At 39.0% G+C, this 23,195-nt stretch overlaps 1 protein-coding gene across 1 annotated transcript in view; it reads right to left on the bottom strand.

Annotated features, from left to right (window-relative positions):
• The window catches only part of NDE1_1 (NADH:ubiquinone oxidoreductase), a 79,901-nt gene extending 57,577 nt beyond the window's left edge, over positions 1 to 22,324 (bottom strand). Inside the window, exons 1-10 of the mRNA XM_035729976.2 lie at positions 22,232 to 22,324; positions 22,037 to 22,197; positions 19,705 to 19,849; positions 19,405 to 19,565; positions 17,362 to 17,470; positions 16,900 to 17,042; positions 10,520 to 10,622; positions 5,257 to 5,537; positions 3,801 to 3,996; positions 268 to 522 (exon numbers count right to left, since the gene is read on the bottom strand). Of these exons, the coding sequence (XP_035589337.2) occupies positions 268 to 522; positions 3,801 to 3,996; positions 5,257 to 5,537; positions 10,520 to 10,622; positions 16,900 to 17,042; positions 17,362 to 17,371 (988 nt within the window). The 5' untranslated portion in view covers positions 17,372 to 17,470; positions 19,405 to 19,565; positions 19,705 to 19,849; positions 22,037 to 22,197; positions 22,232 to 22,324. The remainder of the gene's footprint in view (positions 1 to 267; positions 523 to 3,800; positions 3,997 to 5,256; positions 5,538 to 10,519; positions 10,623 to 16,899; positions 17,043 to 17,361; positions 17,471 to 19,404; positions 19,566 to 19,704; positions 19,850 to 22,036; positions 22,198 to 22,231) is intronic.
• Positions 22,325 to 23,195: the final 871 nt, after the last annotated feature.

The raw sequence follows: 23,195 nt of genomic DNA, 5'->3' as shown, positions 1-23,195 counted from the left end.
TGGCCTTCGTTCTGTTTACCGAGTAAGGTGGACTCGTAATATCATTCAAGCATATCAATTTTAATGACAGCGCCACAAAGATATAGACAAAAACTTCAAGTAGGGCTGTTTCAAATGTTCAACATTTTTAATAATCGTCCCGTTATAATACACATTGCTTTAGGTGTAACTCTCTTCACTTAAAACTGATTCATTATCAAAATTTCACATTAACAAAAAAAACACTGAGAATAAAACAAAATTACTTTAAAATGAGCAGAAACTTACGATGAATTTGTAAACCTAGCCAAACATTCACTTCGGTGTATAGTTTACCAATAAATGTTAATTCACTTGGACTGTGAACAGATGGTAAATGAGCTTTTCCGTCAACGAAATTAGAACAATGCTTTTCCGCTGCAGACCATGGAAGAGGTGTATCATGAATTGGCGAGAAACATTTATGTCCAAACTGAATCCAATGTGGAGGACAAGATGATATGGAATTATTACTGTCTTGAGGTAATGGGTGTTTGTAATTTGCTTTATACAAAAGAATTTTTTGGGGAAAAAAATCACTTTTAGGGAAAGATTTGGTTTACTTAACAAAGAAAATGACAATAGGCAAAAATGTAGTGGATGTGAATCAAGAAAAATATTTTGTATTTTGAAATTTAACATGAACATGAAATTAGATCTTGTGAAGAAGAAAAAGGCACTAAAAATGCGCTGTAATATTATTAAGTCACTTAGTCAACAGTAGAATAGTTGATCAATACAACTCGGTCAAGTATTATACAGATGAGACAGAGTAACAATTACTAATATTCGATATAAACGATTAGCAAATATCATTAATATAGGGTGTTTTAATGAGTTGTGGTTAGTGGAGTTTAACTGCCTCGGGTGTGAGACAAATTTCACCAATAGGAATGGATGACTGTTACGTATTATCACTCAATGATCGAGTTTAGGAATACAAACAATTAGATACTAATCTATTGGTCATAATAAATTATATTACTGAGTTATCATCACTCGTACGTTTGATAATATACATACACATCATTGATACATAGACAGTATATACATTGTTATGCAAAACATATATTGAATGTTTTTTTTTAAAAAAGTTGAAGATGAATACATATTTTACTTAGTGTAGACACGAGCATGTGTTTAGATAAATACTAATCAGTCAGTCAAGTTTTAAACTTACTTGTATCATATGCATGCAGTGCACAGTGAAGTTAATTTATTAGAGATTGTTTTGTTTAAAGATGTTCATACATTCATTTCATTGATAAATAACTAGAATTTTTAATTTTGATGGTTTACATCTATAAGATGATATTCATCATGGATTGATTTAATGTACCAGTGAGAAGTGGGAAGATATTTTATACTAGTATGGGACTCCATTAGGGATAGACTAGATCCTGAAATTTTCAGGTCCCATGGAGGGTACATGACTTAATTATCAGTAGTCAAATGTATCATATAAACTATAGATGCTTGTAGTATCTCAGTAGATATGTACAACTCTGTGCACCAAACTATCTATACGTGTGCATTGTCTATGGTAAGTCATAGCTGCTGATTACGTGAAATGTATTTAACTTGCTTATTCGCCAACTATTAGATTAATCAACGAGATATAAGGCAAATTCAGATATATCAAATAAGTGGAAAAGCAAACTAAATGTAAAACATAATCTTAATCACTATCACTTTAATTCAATTGCTTGAAATTTTAAAAATTCCTATATTGTGAATTAGAACATATATAAGTGAACAATATTGTTTCCGATTAGATCCTCATCAGGCTTTGCTCTAATATACAGCAATATTTATATGCATATACGAAATTATTAAACCAATCAAGGCAGTTTATTGTTCAGTGATAACAGTGGAATATATTACAGAAATGTTTCATAGTGGGAATCAAGTAAGTGATTTGAAAAAAACATAGAGGATGAAATGACATTCGTAAAAACTAGGATTGTGCAACAGGTGTTCAGATAATTAAACAATGAATCGTATATTTGCAAAAACAATAGGTGGGAAGGGATGAAGAAAAATAAACGAACAAAGAGTATGTAAAATAATGATTAATAAAATCATTTAATAAGACCAAGGGAGAGATAAATGTGTTGCAAATTCCTTACTAACACAAAGACTCGGATTGTTAACTCAGATTCCTATAGCGTCTGCTTGTGTAAGAGACGAGATCGAACCCCATAAGAAAAACTAGTAGGAATACGACAAATGACTTAATTCTGTCTACCATATGACCGCTATCCATCAAGTGTGATAGAACCGATCTGCGTATTGTCTTGACAGTACCTTTTACTAACCACGAAGGGAGGTGTTCACTAATTCGTTAACGCAGTTGTCTAGCAGTGTACCCAATGTAGCTTTCTCCACATGAGCAGCTGAATTCGTAGATATACATAGAACCAGATAACTTAGCCTTTAGTCGAGGAATTACCATAGATCGGGTAGAGTACGACAGACAGAGATTATTTGCATTAAACGTCCTTTTAACCGCTCTAGTTAGTCTATTCCCGCAGCAAATCACCAGCTATATCTTCGTTGAACTACCGCTTCAGGAGGAGAGGTTTCTTACTAGCCATTGATGTCGCTATTTTCTTGCTTGTTACATGCAAGTGTTTCTTCAGGAAACCTTATGGATAACCCAGTTCAATCAACATATTATATATGAGCTATAGTTGTTTGTTTATAGAATCGACTGAGCATATCTTCTTAGCTCTATTCACGGGACATCTAAATAGGTTTCTCTTATAATGAATGGGCGCAAAGCTCAAGAAATGTGTGTACTGGCTTGCTGAAGAACTTTTCCTATACACACTTCTAAAGATATAACCACTTTCTTTTATGTTTAACAAAACGTCAAGCAAATGTAGTTTATTAAGTTCCTCTTCACACGTAAATTTGATTGCTGAATGTTTATTGTTAAATAGCTCTAAAAGTTCTACTTTTCCAATGTTTTGAGCGACGATAATGAAAGTATCATCAATGTAACGACAAAAGAGGTAAACCCATCACTAATCCATCAATTTGTCTGTAATATGTGTTATTAATGACAAAATGGATATTCATAACACCTTTTGGAAGCAATTCTTTGAGGCTAACCTCGGGAATTAAATATTGATCCGTTTTCCAAGTAGTTGTTGGCAAAGTCAATAGTCTGAATTAATGGTACATTAGTAAACAAGGAAGCAACATTTAGAGATATAATCGTTTTCCATATAAGTTCGTATGTTCAACCTTGGAAGTGAAATCGAACGTATCTTTAACGCTTCTGTTGACGACCAGTTTTTGTAAGGATCTAGGATTCGAACTAACCACCTTGCAGTTTTATGATATGGCGAATTATATATATCTAAAACTGGATGAAGAAAAAGTCTAGTCTCGTGGACTTTGAGTAAGCCATAGAGTCGTCGTGTGTTCGATCCAGTGGGTTCAAGTGAACCGTGAATGGTTAGAGTAAGTATTCCTTTATTTAACACCTAGTATCTAGACCACTAAGCCAAGGTTCAGTATTGTAAAAGTCTAACGTCAATCAGCTGACTATTGCCATTAAGTTTTTAATGGTTAACTAGCGCAGACTGCTTAGTGATTTTAAAAAAATCCAACAATCTGCACAACCCCTATATTGATATTATTATGATCAAAGGTTTTACAAAAGCTTGAATAGACATTCAACTTTACCTACGGCATACTTTATCTGTTATAAATAGTGACGTTTATCTAATTAAACACGTCGACTAGAAGGGATACATAAATTAGGAACTTACGCAAATGATATCCACAAATTGATGGTAGTTTCAACGAACAAGGCAAAACATCCATCATTGTATTGTCACGATTAATTGATACACAAAAACGACTATTCGAACTTGTAGATAGATTGACATTTTTATACGAGAAAATATAGAAATCGTGTATCATTGAAGCGTAATACGAATCGTTATTCTCTGTTTTGTAAACCCACTGAAACAATAAGAAATTCAATACAAAATAAACATGATAGTAAGAGTTACTTAGTAATAGGAATGATAGGGAAAGACTTATCACAATCATGAATCTAATCTGTTTATAATATGTTGTAAATAAGTACTGTTTACTAGAAGTTATGCACTGTAATATGACGCATTTTCATGCACTTGTATTTGAGTCACATAGTTTTATCACTCAGGACGAGTGACAATACCTAAATGTTCAAAGTAAAGTTACCACAGCAATGTTCGAATCTGCAATCCTATAGTTGGAAAGTAAGTTTCAATAATTAAGCTAATAATCTACAATTTAATTTGGTATCCTTGTTTGTGATTGGTTACATTCGTACGTTTCACTGCCTTCATTCATCTTGCTATTCAAATTGACTGTCTTGTTCAGTTGACTTGTGACAATGTGGTTGACTGATCTTTATTGTACGGGTTGATAGATCGGATCAACCTCGAGTAATTTGGCAGCTAGGCTTCTAGGAATTCTCTAGCATAGCTATAACTTCCTCGATTTAGAAGTGTACAAATGAAACATTTATACAATAAACTGTACAAACTGTGATGAACGCTAAATTGGGCTAGTGAAAGCCTCTTTCACGAACATATATACAAATACAAAATAACGGTAAAACGACATAGAATATTATCCCTGACATTAATGCATGTTGATAACCACGGACATGAATTTGACTTATAGAACAAAGAAATTCTGGTTTGAGGAAATGCAAAGAATGCCAGAAAGATCCTAGAAGCACGGGATTCAGGTCAGTCGGCCACAAAGTCAGGGGTCGATTGAACGAAATAGCCAACCTGGACGCAAGGACAAATGAAGACAACGAATCCTACAACAACAGCCAGTCGCAAATAGAGATACTAAGACGCTTGTAGTATAACTAAGGGAGTTACTTCTCCATGAAGTAAGCGCTGATAATGTTGTACAGAACGACAAGGAAGAGTCTGTAAATAAACTATCTAGCTTGGAGAACTCAATAAAATCATATATATTGTAGGCTTGAATGGTGACCTCGCGTACTTTGGTTTGGGTAACCTACTAGTATAATTAAATTCCAAATAAAGTATGGCACAACCCAGGTACACAAACCTGTACTTTTTGGTAGCAAAATAAAGAAATACAATATAGTAACCAAAAGAATGAATATAAAAATATAAATTCTTATGTTACAAAATACGTGAATTAAGTAAAGAAAATTCCTAGATATTAACAATTAATCAGAATTTTCTTCACCTTCGATCTTAAATTTAAGTCATACATAAGTGAAACACCTGTCCAAGCTCGATCAACAGTTAAATCAGGCGTAGTCTGTAGTAATAAACGCATGAAAGCGGTTTCGTCATTAGAATAAGGTGATAATTTGATACCGCATAGTGAAGAAATTTCAGTTTCATTACCAGTATAAAGATGATAACAACGTTCATTGTATTCATAATAATTAGCTTTGCATGCACCTTGAGTAAGGATAAGAGATGAAGTAGACACACTAGTGCTGCTAACAGATGAAATTTTAGCTAAATAAATAACAAAAGATAGAAAAAAAATGTAAGTTACTTATGGAAGAATCGAGCAAACAAAAACTGCAGAAGGAGAATAGATTCATTTTTGGGTTGCTAGTAGTTGATCATAAACGCCTTTGAAGAATTGTTCATGTCTGTGGGGATTACTGAGTCAACAATACTGTGATTAGACTCAAGGTACTAGGTAAGAATGGCAAAACGATTGAGATGGTTAGAACATGTTATGTGTATGTTCAATCATCGCCTACCAGAATGGGCAGTGTTTACAGGTGTATAAGCAGGTTGACAAAAAGGAGTGGTCAAGCTAAAAAAAAAGTGGCATCAATTCACGATCGAGTTAACCATTGGATTTAGCTGTGTTTGTATATGTAGACTATCTGGATGGGGTTATTGTGATTATCACAACCAATAATTGCAGATGTGTGATATAGTTTAGAAGTGGTGGCGATGATGTAGATGGATGTAATTTTTGTACTCCGTTAAATGGTGATTTTCAAAATTATTTCACATATTTTACTCTGCTAATTCATATTTTCTTCTTGAATCATAGTCTGTACCCGATCGTTTCGACTAATATTGATAGTGTTACTATTTCTGTTAATATGGGACCTCGTTGTGCTGATGTAGTGTGACAATTTGAACTGATGTACATATTTCCAAGGTTCAATGTTAATTGTGATTATGACTGATTGAAATTCATACACAAACAGTTGAATAATAAAATCTATATACTGAATGTAGTGATACACGGCTAATCAGTTACAATAGTGATTTTAAAAAAAAGACCAAGTAGAACGATTTTAACTAGGTAACATGAATTTATTTTCTTTTGTTAGATGGCTTTCGTTGAGTGCTTAAAACTTATGTTTTAATATCGAAATTGCAAAATGGGCTGAAAGCGCACATAGAAATACGAACATTCTTCTACTCAACTCGTTGATTTTGCTCTTTTTCCAAGTCATTTATATAATACACGTGAAATCTGGTGAAAATTTCTGTATCAAAAACAACAAACTCCACATAAATATTTGTGTGCGCTGGGATGCTGTCTGGAAATCGAAATTGAAGTAGACAGTTTTCTTAGGTGACCACCCTCCAAGCCTTTAACCTGTAGGTTTATCCCATAAAGTAAGGGGAAAACCTAGAAAGACTTCATCTTATAATAGTCGGTGACCTGAAAATAACTTTATAGGCTACTTTACATTTTACGCTTCAACAATAATTCAAAACTTGTTAATGAACAACAATCCCCCAAATGCCCTGGTACGGTCGAGGGTGGGAAAAGTCAGCTCCCCCACTCGAAATGCTCTCACATAGCCACACGTATACAGCCACTGTTACAGAAGTCCTACACACTGACCTCTTGCGGTGAGGTTGTTGTTTACGAAATTGAGAGGATGAAAAGCGAATGTCTGGTGCTCTAACTGGGTTAGTGGAAACGGAGGGTTCACTAAGGGGAGTTGGAAAACCCTGATTCCGAGCCAATGGTGCACATGGGTTCCAGGGTCCTAAGGGAACAAATGGCATATGGAACCGATTGTTGATCACTGGCCACCATGGGACTGAAATTTAAACAACACCCTCGTCTCGAGAAGGTAGTGAGTAGGACTTCTGTGGCAGTGCCTGTATACGCGTGAAGATGTGAGAGCATTTCGGGGCTACCACCAAGTCAGTCAGTCAGTCAGCTACAACGTAGGACCAGGTACATATAAACGTCGGTCCAAGTTGCCACACCTCATTAGCACAACAAGATGAACACTAAATTCATAGTAGTTACTTGATGGTAGTAAAATATAAAAGAAAGATTTCATAAAAGGATATGATACAGGGAGAAAGAAGCAGTTCGTAGAAAGATATAAAGCCATTTTAATCTCACAGTTTAAGGGAAGACAAAGAGTGTATACACCTACGCCATTGTAATCGACTCTGAGCCATGTCACCCATAGTCTCCAACCATTGGTTACGATAGTCGCGCAGACCCAAACCAAGTAGTCTGCATCTGCCAACATGGCTAAGACCAGATGCCACGTTCTGGTTTGGCTGCCCCTACACTAGTCAGCATTGCGCGTCGTGGTAATCTGTGTTCAGCCATACGTAGCACGTGGCCTAAACGTCTCAGTCAATGAACATTCACATCCTCATCGACTGATTTACCATCATTCCCTAATACCCTACGTCTAACCTCACTATTACTTACCCGGTTATCCCAGCAGGTGCGAGCAATATTTCTAAGGCATCTGTGATCAAATACTAGTAGCTTACGATTATCTTCTACTCTTAATGACCACGTTTCGCAGCCGTAAAGTAGAACAGAACGAACTGCTGCGCAGTATACTCGTCCCTTAATTGATAGACGGACATCTCACCTTTGCCATAGGTGACGTAAGTTGGCAAAAGCCAAACGAACTTTTCGAATCCGTGCTGAGATTTCGTCAGACACCAACCCATTAAGGCTGATCAGACTTCCAAGATAAGTGAAGTTGTCAACGCATTCGACTACTTCACTCCCTATTCTTAGTTCAGGTGTTGACGCAGGCCAGTCCTGAAGCAGCAGCTTGCATTTAGAGGGGGAGAAGCTCATCCCAAACATTCTGGCATTGTTGCTAGTGCTACCAAAAGACTGAATTTTATGAGCTTCTTCACTAAACAGGACTATACCACCTGTGTATTTTAAGTCGACAAGTGGACCTCCTGGAAAAAGATCAATTCCTGAACATTCAGTCAATGAGAGCGTTATTTTCATCAGTAGGTCTATGATGAAATCAAACAAAAATGGAGATAGTGGACAGACTTGTCGGACACTACTTGAAGTTGCAAAATCAGATGACAATTCGCCATAAGCTATGACTCCACTAGTAGTGTTCGAGTAAAAAGCCTTCACAAGGTTTATGTACTTCTGAGGTACGCCTTTCAATGACAGAAAATGCCACAGAACCTCTCGGTCTAGAGAGTCAAATGCTGCTTTTAAATAAAATAAACTATCGTTGTCTGATGTCGACAAGCATGCCTGTGTTCTAAGACCTGACGAATGGTGAACATGTGGTCGATGCAGCCAAGACCAGGTATGAAGTCAGCCTGATTTTCTCATGTTTGCAGTTCACGAGTCTTTGTTAGGCGTCCAATAATTATTGGGGCTAATATTTTAGATGCTATGTTAATTAAACTAATCCCTCTATGGTTATCACAGGATGATTTTGACACTTTCTTATATGTTGGAACAATCAGTGATTGCGACCAGTCAGATGGGATGACGTTCAACTCCAAGATTTTAGCTAAAATATCAGTCAACCTAGTCGCTAAAATAGGACCACCATGACTATAGACCTCTGGAGCCAATCCATCTGGACCCGATGCTCTTCCTCGTTTCAGACTAGCTATGGCTTTTTGAACTTCAATTGGGATTGAGGGTTGCCCACCACTGCTCACGATCGTTCTTTAGACTTTTGGTTAACCAAGATCTGATTCGTTTTCGCTCTTCATCGTGTTCAGAGCATGGAATGGAATGTTTACGAGAATCGATTAGTGCAATAAACTTAGTAGAAATCCATTGGGTTTTCGTGACCCTATGGTTTAAATTATTAATATATATCACTGCTGTTTCCACAGCTGTTCGTATATCTTTCCAAGCAACATCTGGGTCAGTTTCGTATTCAGAACTACCTAAGTGTTACCTCAGTTGTTGATGGAATCTACTTTTGGCTTCCTCGTGCTAAGTTCAAGTCTAATGGGTCTTCTTAATGTGGTTTTCCTGCGTCCAGAGAGACGTAAGTAAATGCGCGCTCGTATTGGAGCATGATCGGGTCTAAGCGGGTATTCCAGAACGAGAGAGAGTCTTCTATCGAGCCTCTCCAACGATGACCGATGGCAATATGGTCTATGTGAGTCCATCGTTGGTTTGGTGCAGGCGGTCGCCATGTTAGACGATGTCTCTCCTTATAATTAAAATTAGTGCTGGTTAAAAATAAACGATTGTCTGAGCACAGTTGCAGCAGACGATCACCATTATCTGTTCGCTGAGCCGGAATACCAAAATACCCATCTAAATATCTTTCTGTTTGGTTTACGATACCTACCTGGGCAGTAAAGTCACCTGCTACGTGTACTATGTCTGAAAGAATTGCTTTTTGAAGTTATGAAAGCTTTCTGTAAAGGTCATCCTTCACTTCATTCGGGCTGCAGTCAGTGGGAATGTAGGCAGAAACGACGAAAATGTGAAAACTTGCGTCTCTATCCTTCCGAGTTCTTACGGAGCCGAACAGCACACAGTACTATAATCTCCACAAAACCCCTGGACTGGAGGGTGTAAACATAACACTGAGTAAGAGGGCATATATATATATATATATATATATATATATATATATATATATATATATATATATATATATATATATATATATAAAACGAAGTCAGAACAATCAGATTACACAATAAGCTGGCGAACAATTAACGCTTGTGAACAGATAACGTTGAATGAGTCTTCTTTTTAGAAATTTAAAGCAATTAGTTCATTTTATATAGTGTAATAAGAAGACGAAGATTATCAGAACTATGTGATACACTAGTGTAATACATTTCGATTGATCTTAACTCGAATTTTGTGGTGTTATGCAAGAGTCGAAGGACGTACACTAAGGTTTATTAAAGCCTTATGAATACGAAAATTCAAAACCCCTTTATGTATTCACAAAACAGTTTGTTCTCACCCTCAAATATCCTGATAATATCAGTTTATTATCCAGTGTAATGAGTTTCAGATTGTTGTTAACATTGTTTTCATGATTATTATCTTTGTTTCCGCTTACTTTTCACTTGTCCAGTTGACCTTTTAATTTCTCATATATTAATGTTCCTAACAAGTATATGTGTGATCAGAATGTTCGAAATGTATTGTGCTAATACATCACATAGTTCTGGCAATCTTTAACTTCTTATTACACCATCCAAACATAACGTTGAAAAAAAGAGAAACTTACGTTTAGCTGCGACCTGACAGATATAATTTAAAGAGGATGAGCAATCAACTTCTTCCCATTGTCCAAGATGCAATGGACGCTGATGCATCATTGTACATAATCGCTTAATTAATAAGAAAGAAATATGAAGAATGTTTTAACTTTGCTATTAAAAGGTCAGTTTTATACAAGAGCATAGTTAGCATAAACTATCCCATTCCAAAATACACTCAGTTGGTGACGATTTATACGGTTCCTAGGACTGAATCCAAATGAGTGTGCTAACCAAACACGACCAGCTATCATTTTGAGGCGCTGTACTACAAACTAATCACCTCTTGTTTCTTCTTTAACGCACAAAACATTGTAAATACTTCTGAAGATGAAAAGTGTTATATCCTAGCGAAGATTAAATTACGAGTAACTTCTGAGACCTATTAATGGACCAATATTATCTATATATTCTTATGGTATAACTATTCAGTAATTAGATTTTGTATATTTATATTCATCTTATTATAAGCTTCATTTTGATCTATAGATAATTATTGTAAGATTTGCCGTTCTTAACTTATACTCAGATCATTAGTTACAGTCTCAACAAAACCCCTTCTGATACTAGCCATATATGTATTTATTTTTTTGTCTACTCAAGCCGTCTATGTTTGTGTACTGTTGATATGCATAATAAATTTAACAGTTTCACTGCCCCAAAATGCCCTGGTACGGCCGAGAGTGGGGAGAGTCCGCTCTCCCTCTCGAAATACTCTCACACGGCCACGCGTATACAGCCTCTGCCAGGGAAGTCCTACTCACTGCCTTCTCGTGGCGGGGGTGTTGTCTACGAAAATCAGAGGACGAAAAACGAATGTTCAGGTGCATTAACCGGATCCCGAACCAATGGTGCACATGGGCTCCGGTATCCTGCAGGATCAAACGGCGTATGAATCAATCGTTGGTCACTGGCTACCATGGGACTGCATCTCCTTACGATGCTCCACTGCCTTGTGGGTCAGACCTTTAGGTCAAAGGCTCGGGGTGTGGCCCCCTAAGAAAACCACCTGCTTCGGTCTGGGCACCCGTGCAGTATCACAGCCCACACACAAAAAATGATGAACTGTCTATTTATGGAAAATATTCTTCTTGCTCCGAATAGCAATCAAATGACTCACATTATTATTACTATTGTTATTATTACTATTATTATTATTATTATTATCATTATTTACTACGACATTTATTCACCCTTTTTTATTCCCACTCTGTGTATACTTATTTTCCGACTTATACAGCAGCTCGCCTGTGGTGGAAATTCGGCTCTATCTAAACGTTCTCGGGTCACTGTCCGGTTGAAAATTGTATGCTACCACCGAATACGAGTACTGAAGCAGTTTTTCGAAAACGACGTGAACCATTCAAACTGGCTGCCTTCAACGTTCGCACACTTATGCAGGTTGGACAACAGATAGGGCTGGCTATGTCTTCGGAAATTCTTAATATCGATGTCTGCCGTCTATCCGAGACCCGTATCCAAGACTCTAGTGAAGTACTACAAATCCCCTCTCCATCTGTCGCTTCGAAAAGCTTGTTTTACGTGCGTTTATCCGGTTATGCTGTGGCATCTTCGTCTGGTGTTGCTGGCGTTGGTGTCGCACTAAGCGCTAGAGCTGAGGCAGCACTAATCGATTGGATCCCCATTAACAGTCAGTTATGTGCTGTTCGATTAGAGAGTTTCATCAAAGTGAGAAGAAATCGGCGTGAGAAACGATGTATTTTCGTCATCTCCGCTTATGCCCTGACAGATTGCACCGGGTTTCTTCAGGCTCCGTACAACTCATCGAAGCCCGTCGGTCTACTCCGGGTGACCGTGAGTTTGACCACAAACGACGACTGCTACGTAAGGAAATTGGGCAAAGCTTGCGTAAGGACCGAGAAGCCTGGTGGTCGGAGCGTGCTAATGAGCTGGAAACAGCAGCTGCATCTGGTAACTACCGGAGGCTCTTCCAACTCATCCAAGCCACTGGCAACACGAAGTTTGGTGTGAGCGAAACAATCTGTAAGGATTATGGGATGCCAATCACCAACATCCATCGACGTCTTGGACGATGGGCAGAATTCTTCGAAGGGCAGTTCAACTGGCCTGCTGCTCCGGCAACATCAGATTGCTCTGCCTTCCATGGCCGGTGACGACTGATCCACAGAAGAGAGTCGTTTAGGTGGCCGATGGGGACTCGTTGATCGCAGGTCAGATAACGGGGACCGTCTACTGCAACTTTGCACAGACCACAACCTGTTTCTGGCTAGCACTAACTTCCGGCACAGTCATCGCCGATGTGCCACCTGGCGTCCTCCCTCTGCATCTCAAGCCCGGACTCAGATTGATCACATCGCGATCAGCTACCGCTGGCGTGGTTGTGTACAAGACTGCCGCTTCTTTTGGAGTACCTATCTGGACTCTGACCATGCTTTGGTCTGCGCCAATCTTACCTTACTTTTCAGTGGACAACGAAGTGACCGCCATCAACGGATTGATGTTAGCAAGCTGGTTGCAACTTATGTTGCTAGTAAGTATCGAACCGAACTAGTTTCTAGGCTAGCTACCATTCCACCGAAAGGCATAGATGAGCGTTGGTTGCAATTGCATAACGCCATGAAAATGGTGGGTACAGTCAGTTGTGGGTTTGCGAAACGTCCCGCTTTTCAGCACTGGGTTTCTTCAGGTTCCTTACAACTCATTGAAGCCCGTCGGTCTACTCCGGGTGACCGTGAGTTTGACCACAAACGACGACTGCTACGTAAGGAAATTGGGCAAAGCTTGCGTAAGGACCGAGAAGCCTGGTGGTCGGAGCGTGCTAATGAGCTGGAAACAGCAGCTGCATCTGGTAACTACCGGAGGCTCTTCCAACTCATCCAAGCCACTGGCAACACGAAGTTTGGTGTGAGCGAAACAATCTGTAAGGATTATGGGATGCCAATCACCAACATCCATCGACGTCTTGGACGATGGGCAGAATTCTTCGAAGGGCAGTTCAACTGGCCTGTTGCTCCGGCAACATCGGTCAGATTGTCCTGCCCTCCATGGCCGGTGACGACTGATCCACCGAATGAGGTGGAAGTCCACAGGGAACTCCAACTTTTGAAGCGCTAAAAATCACCTGGCCCAGATGACTTACCTCCGGCTCTTTATAAAGATGGTGGCGACCTTCTGATTAAGAAGCTGACTGCGTTATTTTTCCAAAGGTCTGGGAACTAGAGAGTGTACCAATGTCATGGAATGAGTCGATAGTTGTCCCTATCTTTAAAAAGGGTTCACGTCGTTCCTGTAACAACTATCGGGGATAAGTCTACTTCCGATTGCGTCCAAGCTATTGGCTTCCGTCATACTTCGTAGGTTGTTCAAAACCCGAGAAAGATTGACTCGCGAGGAGCAGGTTGGTTTTCGTTCTCGTCGAGGATGTATTGATCATTTCTTCACCCTCCGCCAAGTGTTAGAACACCGTCATACTTATCACAGGCCAACAATCGTAGTGTTTCTCGACATCACGGCTGCCTTCGATTCGTTGGACAGGACTGTTCTTTGTGATTGTCTATTGAAGGAGGGTGTGCCTGAGAAGTTTATTAACATCCTAAAAGCCCTATATACAAACACCTCAGGCAGGGTGAGGGCATACAACCACCTTTCTCCATTGTTCCATTCGAGCAGTGGGGTTAGACAGGGTTGCCCAATCTCAACATTCCTCTTCAACTTTGCCATCGATGACATTCTGGAAACAGCCCTGATGGATGTAAGTAATGACAGTGTGGATCTGTTGCCTGGAGAAAGACTTCTCGACCTTGAGTATGCGGATGATATTGTCTTACTGAGCGATAATGCCCAAGCCATGCAATCCACACTTAATCAGTTGGCAATTAGTGTCCGTAGTTATGGTATCAGCTTTGCACCTTCGAAGTGCAAAGTACTTTTACAAGACTGGCAGGATTCTGGTGAGCAGATAGAAGTAGTCGGGAAGTTCGTGTATCTAGGTAGCTGCATAAGTGCTGGTGGTGGCGTGAGTGATGAGATCAATGCACGTATAGTGAAAGCCAGAGCTGCTTATGCCAATCTGGGCCACCTTTGGCGCCTTCGTGATGTCAGTCTGGCTGTAAAAGGTCCGAACTACAACGCGTCGGTGAGAGCAGTTTTGCTCTATGCTTGTGAAACCTGACCTCTCCGAGTTGAGGATGTTAGACGACCCTCTGTGTTTGATCATCGTTGTCTCCGAAGGATTGCTGACATCCAGGGGCAACATCATGTCAGTAATGCAGAAGTTCGGCATCGTGTGTTCGGGCCGAGTGACGATAATCCGATTAGTGTCACCATCTTGAAACACCGACTTCGGTGGCTTGGACATGTTCTACGAATGTCGTCCCAGAGAATTCCACGTCGTGCAGTATTTTCAGACTCTGGGACTGGTTGTAAAAAGCGGAGAGGTGGTCAGTGTATTACATGGTGTCGTGGTATAAAAGAAAGCTGTAAAGGGCTGGCTTGTGTTGGTCCTTCACGACTCCCTGGCTGGGGTCCGAGAGATGATGCAACACAGTGGCTATAGACGTTATCAGATATGGCTCAGAATAGAAGCCAGTGACGATCCTGCCGTAACCTTCTTTTATTTTCTTCATAAAAAATGGTTGTTTCTTCTCTGACTAAAAGATTTTTTCTGACTGTATCTTTCCGTTTCCCCCATTATTACTATTAATATTATTATACTACCTTACACTAATCTATTCGTTATTGTTCTTTTATTCTCTTCGAATTGTCATTGTTTTGTGTGGCGCATATATATTTGGTGCCCTCTTGTACCAATATCTATGTGTTCAAATAAATAAATATATAAATAAACACAATCTACTGAAAAACAGGATGTAGTACATATTTTTTGTAAGCAGTTGCTTTAGTGGTAGCCCCCAACCCATAATGCTACCTTGACGTGGTGGCCAGGCTTACCTATCGTGATGAACCAATCGGACTGTACTGGTTGGAACAATTGTTCCTCAAGGTCCTACCATGCCAGACATGTCGGTTGAAGAGCGGTAATACTAAAAGAAGCAAATCCAAAGTCCGAGGGCGGAGTTGTACTGCTTACTGTACAGAGGTGCGACGGCGCTAAGGTGTTTTCCTGAGACAACCAGCAATACAGCGATGTTACCTTTCCACAAGGAGGAGTGTGGTTAGAAAAGGTCAACCTTACAAATGCACGCCTCGCCTTATCCCGCGGATTTCCGTCTGCGGCGATACGGTCTTAACAAGTACGGAGCTAACACGAAAATTACCCACCAGAAGATCGTGTGTGACTAGCCTCAAGTAGTTGTCCCCTGGGCACTGCGGTCACGCTCTCAGGATCAACTCTAACCCAGTTTCCTTTTCACATACCTCTAGAAGAACACTTCCATGGTGTGGGCAACCAGGAAGTGATAACCGCCCTCATATCTTTAACAGTACTCAAGACTGACTGATATTCGTTTATATGCGAATATCGTAATCGAAATAAAATATAATTTACAGATTCATTATATCAAGAAACGTTTGTAATAGATGATTCATGAATAAATAATTTACTTATTCAAATTAGCTATTAGCCGGGTGTTCTTTCTACGCTAATCAAGTAGAATTAAGTTTACCATGCACATGATGCTTGTCTTTGAATAACCATAGACTTCCACAAACAAATTCATCTCGAACAAATCCAATTATCAAATAAAAATCCATTTTTTCACGTTTGGCAAGAGAATAACAGCTCAAGAATAATGACAATAGCACTAAATCACCGACGTTATATTTCATAAAATTTAAAAAACAATAGTCAAGTGGTCATCGAAAACACGTGAAAGCACATATCGTTCCAAGTTGCCACAGCTCATATCAGGATACCAAGAGAATGGAAGCTGACAAAACGATAGGCTAAAGATGAAGGAAATAAATTAACGATGTTGAAGCACTAAAAAATGGAAAAACATTATATCCAGGACTTAGAGGAAGGAAAAGAACACCTGTATTTGTGCCGTGTAGTGATTTCGAGTCATATCACTCAACCGCTCCAACCATGGATCATGATGGTCACACACATGATCTAGTAAATTTTTTTCTTGTTAACCCGTTCACTAGGCACAAATTCACGTAACCGGCTTTAAGCAACCCTCTAAGTGCGTGAGAGCTAGTGATACTGTGTGGTTGGTTATCTAAACCGAAGTAGATAGAATGGGGTTCGAACCTGTGACCTAGCGATTGAAAATCGAACGTCCCAAGTATTTAACTTCAGCTACACCTGGAAATGCGCAGTTAATTGGTTGAAATTCATTTCTTTCCTTAGATGACAACTCATACGTTAAATATTGACTAGTTAACAGAACACAAAATAGTTCACCTTTTCAGTGTCGAGTATTTGTTTCGGATACCAATTTGTATAGTTGATAACATCACCACGAATCCATTTACGTTCACTTTGATCAAGATACATACCAATCCATACCGGATGGGAAGAACGGGCAATTAATACAGAGATAGCATCTGTTTTTTTTTCGTGAAAAACAAAATAAAAGCAATGCACCGGATTATAAAATACGTGAATGTTTTTCATATAACAAAATAAAGACAGCTTTATTAGTTGACAGATGATGTGTTAGTGAATTTGAAATGTGGTTTTTATTACAGAATGAATTTCTTTGAACCATTATTAAGAATTCAATAATGATTCCTAAAATCTAACTACGAACACAGTTTATCATATCATTTTTATTCGTTAAAAGCTAAACATATAACATACTGTAACTAAATTAACGAAAACTGGCAAATAAATAACTGAAGAAAATATTAGGATTAAACCTACCTTGTTCCATAGGTGATGTAACAGTAGCGAGAGATGCAAAAGTATTTGAGGCTTTACACTGTTCGTCCGCTTTGTCCCACGTTAATCTGCTGGACGGAACTTCTCTTAGCTATAAGTTAATATAACACGAGGTATCATTGATCTAAGCATTGTTTTTTGATAATCTCGTTAGTTAAATGCTTATAACTAGTGACTTGCAAACCATGATGTGTAATTCACGAAAAAGTTTAAATAGAGATTTTTTGGTTGAGAAACTCGAATTCTAGCCATTAAGAGTTGCCGTCTTACACGCTACTTTACCTACACTGGTTCGAGAAGTGTCATATAAATTGTGTGGATCGAAGTCTAATACTCACAACTGCAGTTTCTAAGGGGATTGCAGAAATGCATCACTTTAGTTCAATTAACCAAGTTCAAATAAAATACTTAGAATCTAACTTTACTACTTCGTAAAAGGACGGGGAAAAAAGAAAAATAACAGAGAAATACTACAGAACGTGTAATCCAATGATCAGTGTATCCACGGTTGTTCTAATCCCAAAGTATCTGAACCCAGAAGTGCTTGAACAGTTTCACAAACTTTCCTTTCAGTAATTGATACATACAGCAAGTGGCGAGAAATTTTCCTCACGGAACATCCAACTGCACGCCACACACAAAACTACGTCAACTATTCAGTCGTTTCGGGATTCCAGAATTGGTAGTTTGCGATAATGAAACACAATTTACGTCCGCTGTCTTCTCAAAACTTTGTCGGTAGAACGGAATCAGTCATGTCCGGACACCTCCATCCCATCCCCAATCCAATCTCCAAGTAGAAGGTTTTGCTAGTACATTTTAAAATGCTCTGAAAAAACCAAATGGGAAGGGGACCACAGGAGAAATTTTAGAGGGGTTCCTGATTATCGTCTACACTAAATCCTCAGACAATTAACAGGGTCTCATTGGCAGAAGCTTTACTCGGCAGAAAAGTACGAACACATTATGATGCCGTTCGTCCGATGCTAGCTGTTGATTCTCGACGAAACAGATTGCTAGAGAAGCAATTTGATCTACATATACATGGGGTACAAAGATGATTGTTTACTGTGGGTCAAAAAGTACTTGCTATGGACTATCGTGGCAAACACTCGACAAGGGCAGCTGGTCGAAACGTACAAAAGAAAGGAAGTGTGGTTTACGAGTTGTCAGTTGGCTCAGGAGTTTGGGTGTCACGCTAACCAACTAAAAGCAACTTCGATTATCAGCAATGACACCCGACATAGAATACATTTTGATGTTTTGCTGGACACCTTTGAAATTAAAACCCATCAAACAAACAGGCTAGTTTCTGTGGGAACAAAGAGTGATACCACTTCTTTATTGCTCAGGTGGACAAATCGGAAGCACAGACCAGTCACGCGATTGCAGATGGATTCTACGAATCTGCTCGAAGGGGAGATGTTAGCGGTATAAAGATTAGAGCTGATTGGCTATTTCCAAACCAATCAGAGCTAGCGGACAGTTACGGAAGACTACCGCTTTTCTTATTATGATACCTACTTCCATTATTGATTGTTATTTCATCTTATTTGTGTGTGGGCTGTGATACTGCACGGGTGCCCAGACCGAAGCAGGTGGTTTTCTAAGGGGGGCACATCGGGAGCCTGTGACCTAGAGGTCTAATCCACAAGGCAGTGGAGCATCGTAAGGAAATGCAGTCCCGTGGTAGCCGGTGACCAACGATTGGTTCATACGCTATCTGTTCCCCCAGGATCCTCTCAATTTCGTAAACAACGCCCTACCCCCGCGAGAAGGCAGTAAGACTTGCAGCAGTGGCTGTATACACGTGGCCATAAACTCAGGTTATTTTTAATGCAACTCTAGATAATTACAATGCTATGTACTTCTTTTGGATCAACAAGCAAGAAAATGAAACTCGAGGATTCTCCGGGATATATTAAAAATCACTAATATTACACTAATACAGCTATAAACGTTTTGCACAAATTAAAATATTATTGTTACCAGTCAATAAGACTAAAACCGAAATGATTAACTCACCAAGTAGCAGTTTTTATCGAACAGTTTGTAACCGTGAGGGCAGACAAGAGTGCTCTGATTAGAAAATGGATGTCGATAGGATATTTGAGGAATGTTGCCACACACAAAACTTAGTTTTGTATCACATGGAATAAACTCCCATGTAAAAAGACCTCCTGAGGCTAAAATTGAATAAGTATTTTTAGTATTAACACTATACTCGAATTGCGAAATAATTAACAACTTTAAGATTTCAGCAAATCAGGATACAAATTCAGTTTGAAATATGATATGGTGTGAGACTAAGGTATTGTAACTTACATATATTAGACATAGCACATCCTTCGACACTTCCCGGCCTGCCAGAAATAAAAATTTGTGGCACTGCAGAATATCCAGATGACCAGCGCAAATGACCGTTTTCAGTAAATAAGCCAATCCATGATGCGATGATTGGAGGCTCAAACTATAAGTGGATAAACAATGATAACGATATTCAATAACACTTCTCTTATTCGTCTTGTAAATATCAGGTCTAAAACCAAACCTAATCAAGTCATCAAAAACCACAGACGTTAGGGAACTACAGCGTATTCGTTATATAATGGCTTATGAATAGAATTATTTTATTGATTAATTAATCACTTTTATCGTATTCTATGTAAACAATTAATTAGACCACTGGAGCTTAGGGTAATAACCACCAAGCCAGGGTACATGCAGTCCAGCACGAAGCCAGGTGCATGCCATTTTCAACCACTGGAGCCTAGGGTAATAACCACCAAGCCAGGGTACATACAGTCCAGCACGAAGCCAGGTGCATGCATCATTATATATTTTTGGGTTATGATAATGATCCTTCTGCAGGTTCACCTACGGAAACCTTGTTACGACTTTTACTTCCTCTAAATAGTCAAATTAGGTCATCTCAGCATCAGTCGAGCGGCAACGCCACTACGACACCAATCCAACGACCTCACTAAACCATTCAATCGGTAGTAGCGACGGGCGGTGTTGACTTAGATATTACTGCGTGGGCAAGTGGAACCACAAAACTACTGAAACATAATCAGGTAGTGAGGTTCAAATTCTCAACAGTGCTTCAGATTCTGGTTTATTAACAGCAGACCAATCGTCTCACTGTAAGCCTAATTAGCGTTTAACCAACCAGAGTCAAGAGACAAAGTAGGAATCCAAAGTACGAAATTTCTCGAGTTCACTTCGACAAGATTGATGCACTATATACCTGAGAGTTTTTGGCTAGCAAAAGATTTATTATGTTTAAGAGAACATTTGGTACTATTTTTTGATCTAGAAACTACGTCTGTAAATTTAGAGATCAAACTGGGACGCATTCAAGTCGGGAGATGCAACGATAAGTTGTCGGCAAATATTCACTATCGAAACACCTCTTGATCGCCCGCAGTTGCGTATGACAGAAAAATCAATTAGAGTACGGTATTACGGCCTTACGTTTTTTGGTACTTGATTACGTATTGATTTACGGGTTGAAAACTAAGCTTAAAGACTACCATCAGGAGGAATAAACATCCACTACACAACGAAAGAAATCTCTAGCTTACTGCAAAAGCAAAACTTTGGCCAATCAGATCATTTTTGCGTTTGATGAAGCAGTTCTCGGTTTTTAAGCTCGGATGAGATGAGATGTACAAAGAAACATGGCAAAATGGTGCAAAACACCATATCTGCACCGACATATTTTTGAGAACGGTTAATTACAAATGAGTGAGTATAGGGTGTGAAAATATGCTTCAAACATTAAAATTTTTTTTAGAAAAGAAACGAGCCAACGTCATGAGATGAACACCCTGGAATTTTCAAAAGTCTGAGCCACACTTGAAAATTAATGTCTATTTTAGGTGGGCACTATAAATCGATTCACTACAGTGACCCCTGTTGTATGTTGAATTCCAAGACTATCCACAATGGAAATCGTACTGAGTAAAAAGCTATACTACTCCAAACCTGGTTTACAGTTTGGAAAACAAAGTACTGTAGAAAACCCTTGATTTTCTCAACCTCGCTACTTTTTATGTTGATATTCGTCAATAATTGAACAAACAGTTTGACAGAATGTGGGCACCGGGTGTAAAAAACATTATTTATGGAAATTATATTTGAACTAATTACAGGGGTCGAAATTCAAATAATTCCAAAGTCCCGTCCAGCAGTCTTGTCTGGACATTTTCAGGGTAATAATCAAGATCAAGATAACTAAACTGTTTATCTATTTTGTGCTACTGAGCTGTCCCTCCATCATGAGAAAATAATTTGCACGAATCAACTACAAAATACCTGGCAACTTGCTTATCTATGTACTTGCCGACACAGTAGTCAGTCCCAATACGTATAGCACATATAAGAAGAATTTGATTGAAAGGTCCGATGTGCCTAACTTGACAGTAGAGAAATGGAGAATCACTGTTTATCTTTATATCCGTACCCAAACTCCCGATTTTGGAGAAATTTCGAGATTTTACACAAATTCCAATGACAATGGGGAGTCTTTCCCAAAGCTTAGGATGGTCCCCCAATTCCGGGGGGATTTTGTGCCATTTTCCCAAGATTTCCTCAAAATAGGAAGATTGGGTGGTCTTACAACGGTACTCCATCAAAAAGCATGATAGCTTACATTTGTCTGAAACTCCCTCAAAAATTCTTGCTGCGATTTTGTAGATAAAGTAACTAGAGAGAGGTTATGTTGTTTGCATTCAATCTGAGCATCTTTAAAAGTCGCTGCGTATGAGAAGTACCGCAGACAAAAGTTTTTTTCTGTCTTTGTATCACATTTTACTATGGAGAAATGAGTTACAATAGGTTCACATACTTTCAGTTTCCGAAGATCTTGCAACCAGTGAGAAAAACACAACGACCACCACACTGTTGTAAAGGCACCGTAGCATTTCACTAAGTACCGACCGCCGTGCCAGCAGACCAATTAAGAGGAACTAAAAGAAAGAAAATAACAATGATCAGTCTTCAGTCTTCAGTAATAAGGATAGTAGGTTGATGAACCTGTATTAATCCTGACACATTGCTTTCCAGTGAAGGTCCAGCTTCTCCTTGAAAGTAACCACTGATGGGACTGATACCACTTGTTCGGGTAAGGCGTCCCAATCATTGACTACTCGATGAGAAAAACGGGACCCCACTTTAAGTTTATTAGATCGTGGTTTATGAACCTTCTTGCTATGACCTCGGAGATTATTAGTACTGGAGGGAGCAAAAAGATAAGACATTAACACCCAAATCATAATTAAAGATACGAAACGCCAGTATAAGGTCACCTCGTGTCCTATGATACGACAAGGGGAAAAGATTTAGGCGTTTTAAACGCTCATCGTAAGGGAGTCTAGAAAGACCCTTCACTAATTTTGTTCCCATACGCTCAAGGGAGTTAGTATCCTTTACCAGGCACGGGCTAGCTGCTTGGATACAGTACTCTAAATGTGGTCTAACATATATGTGATATAAAATTCGAAACGTTTACTCGTCAAAAGATTTGAACGCTTGGCGAAGTGACCATAACGCACGAGAACCTTTGACAGCGGCTGCTTTGCAATACGTAGTTGTTTTTAAATCATGACTTAATACTACTCCTAAGCCTTTATGCTCTTGAACGCAAGGAAGAGGTTTACCCTCAATAGTGTAACGGTAACTATTACCGTGACCGATGTGCATTAGTACACTCTTCCTAGCATTGATTTCTAAGCCCCACTCTCGAGCCCATCTAACTAAATCGTCTAAGTCAGCTTGAAGATCCAGATGATCAGCCGCACTTTTTATTGTTC

This window comes from Schistosoma haematobium, chromosome ZW, assembly GCF_000699445.3.
Source record: "Schistosoma haematobium chromosome ZW, whole genome shotgun sequence".
Lineage (NCBI taxonomy): Eukaryota > Metazoa > Platyhelminthes > Trematoda > Strigeidida > Schistosomatidae > Schistosoma > Schistosoma haematobium.
This window is presented reverse-complemented; position numbering and strand designations above follow the sequence as displayed.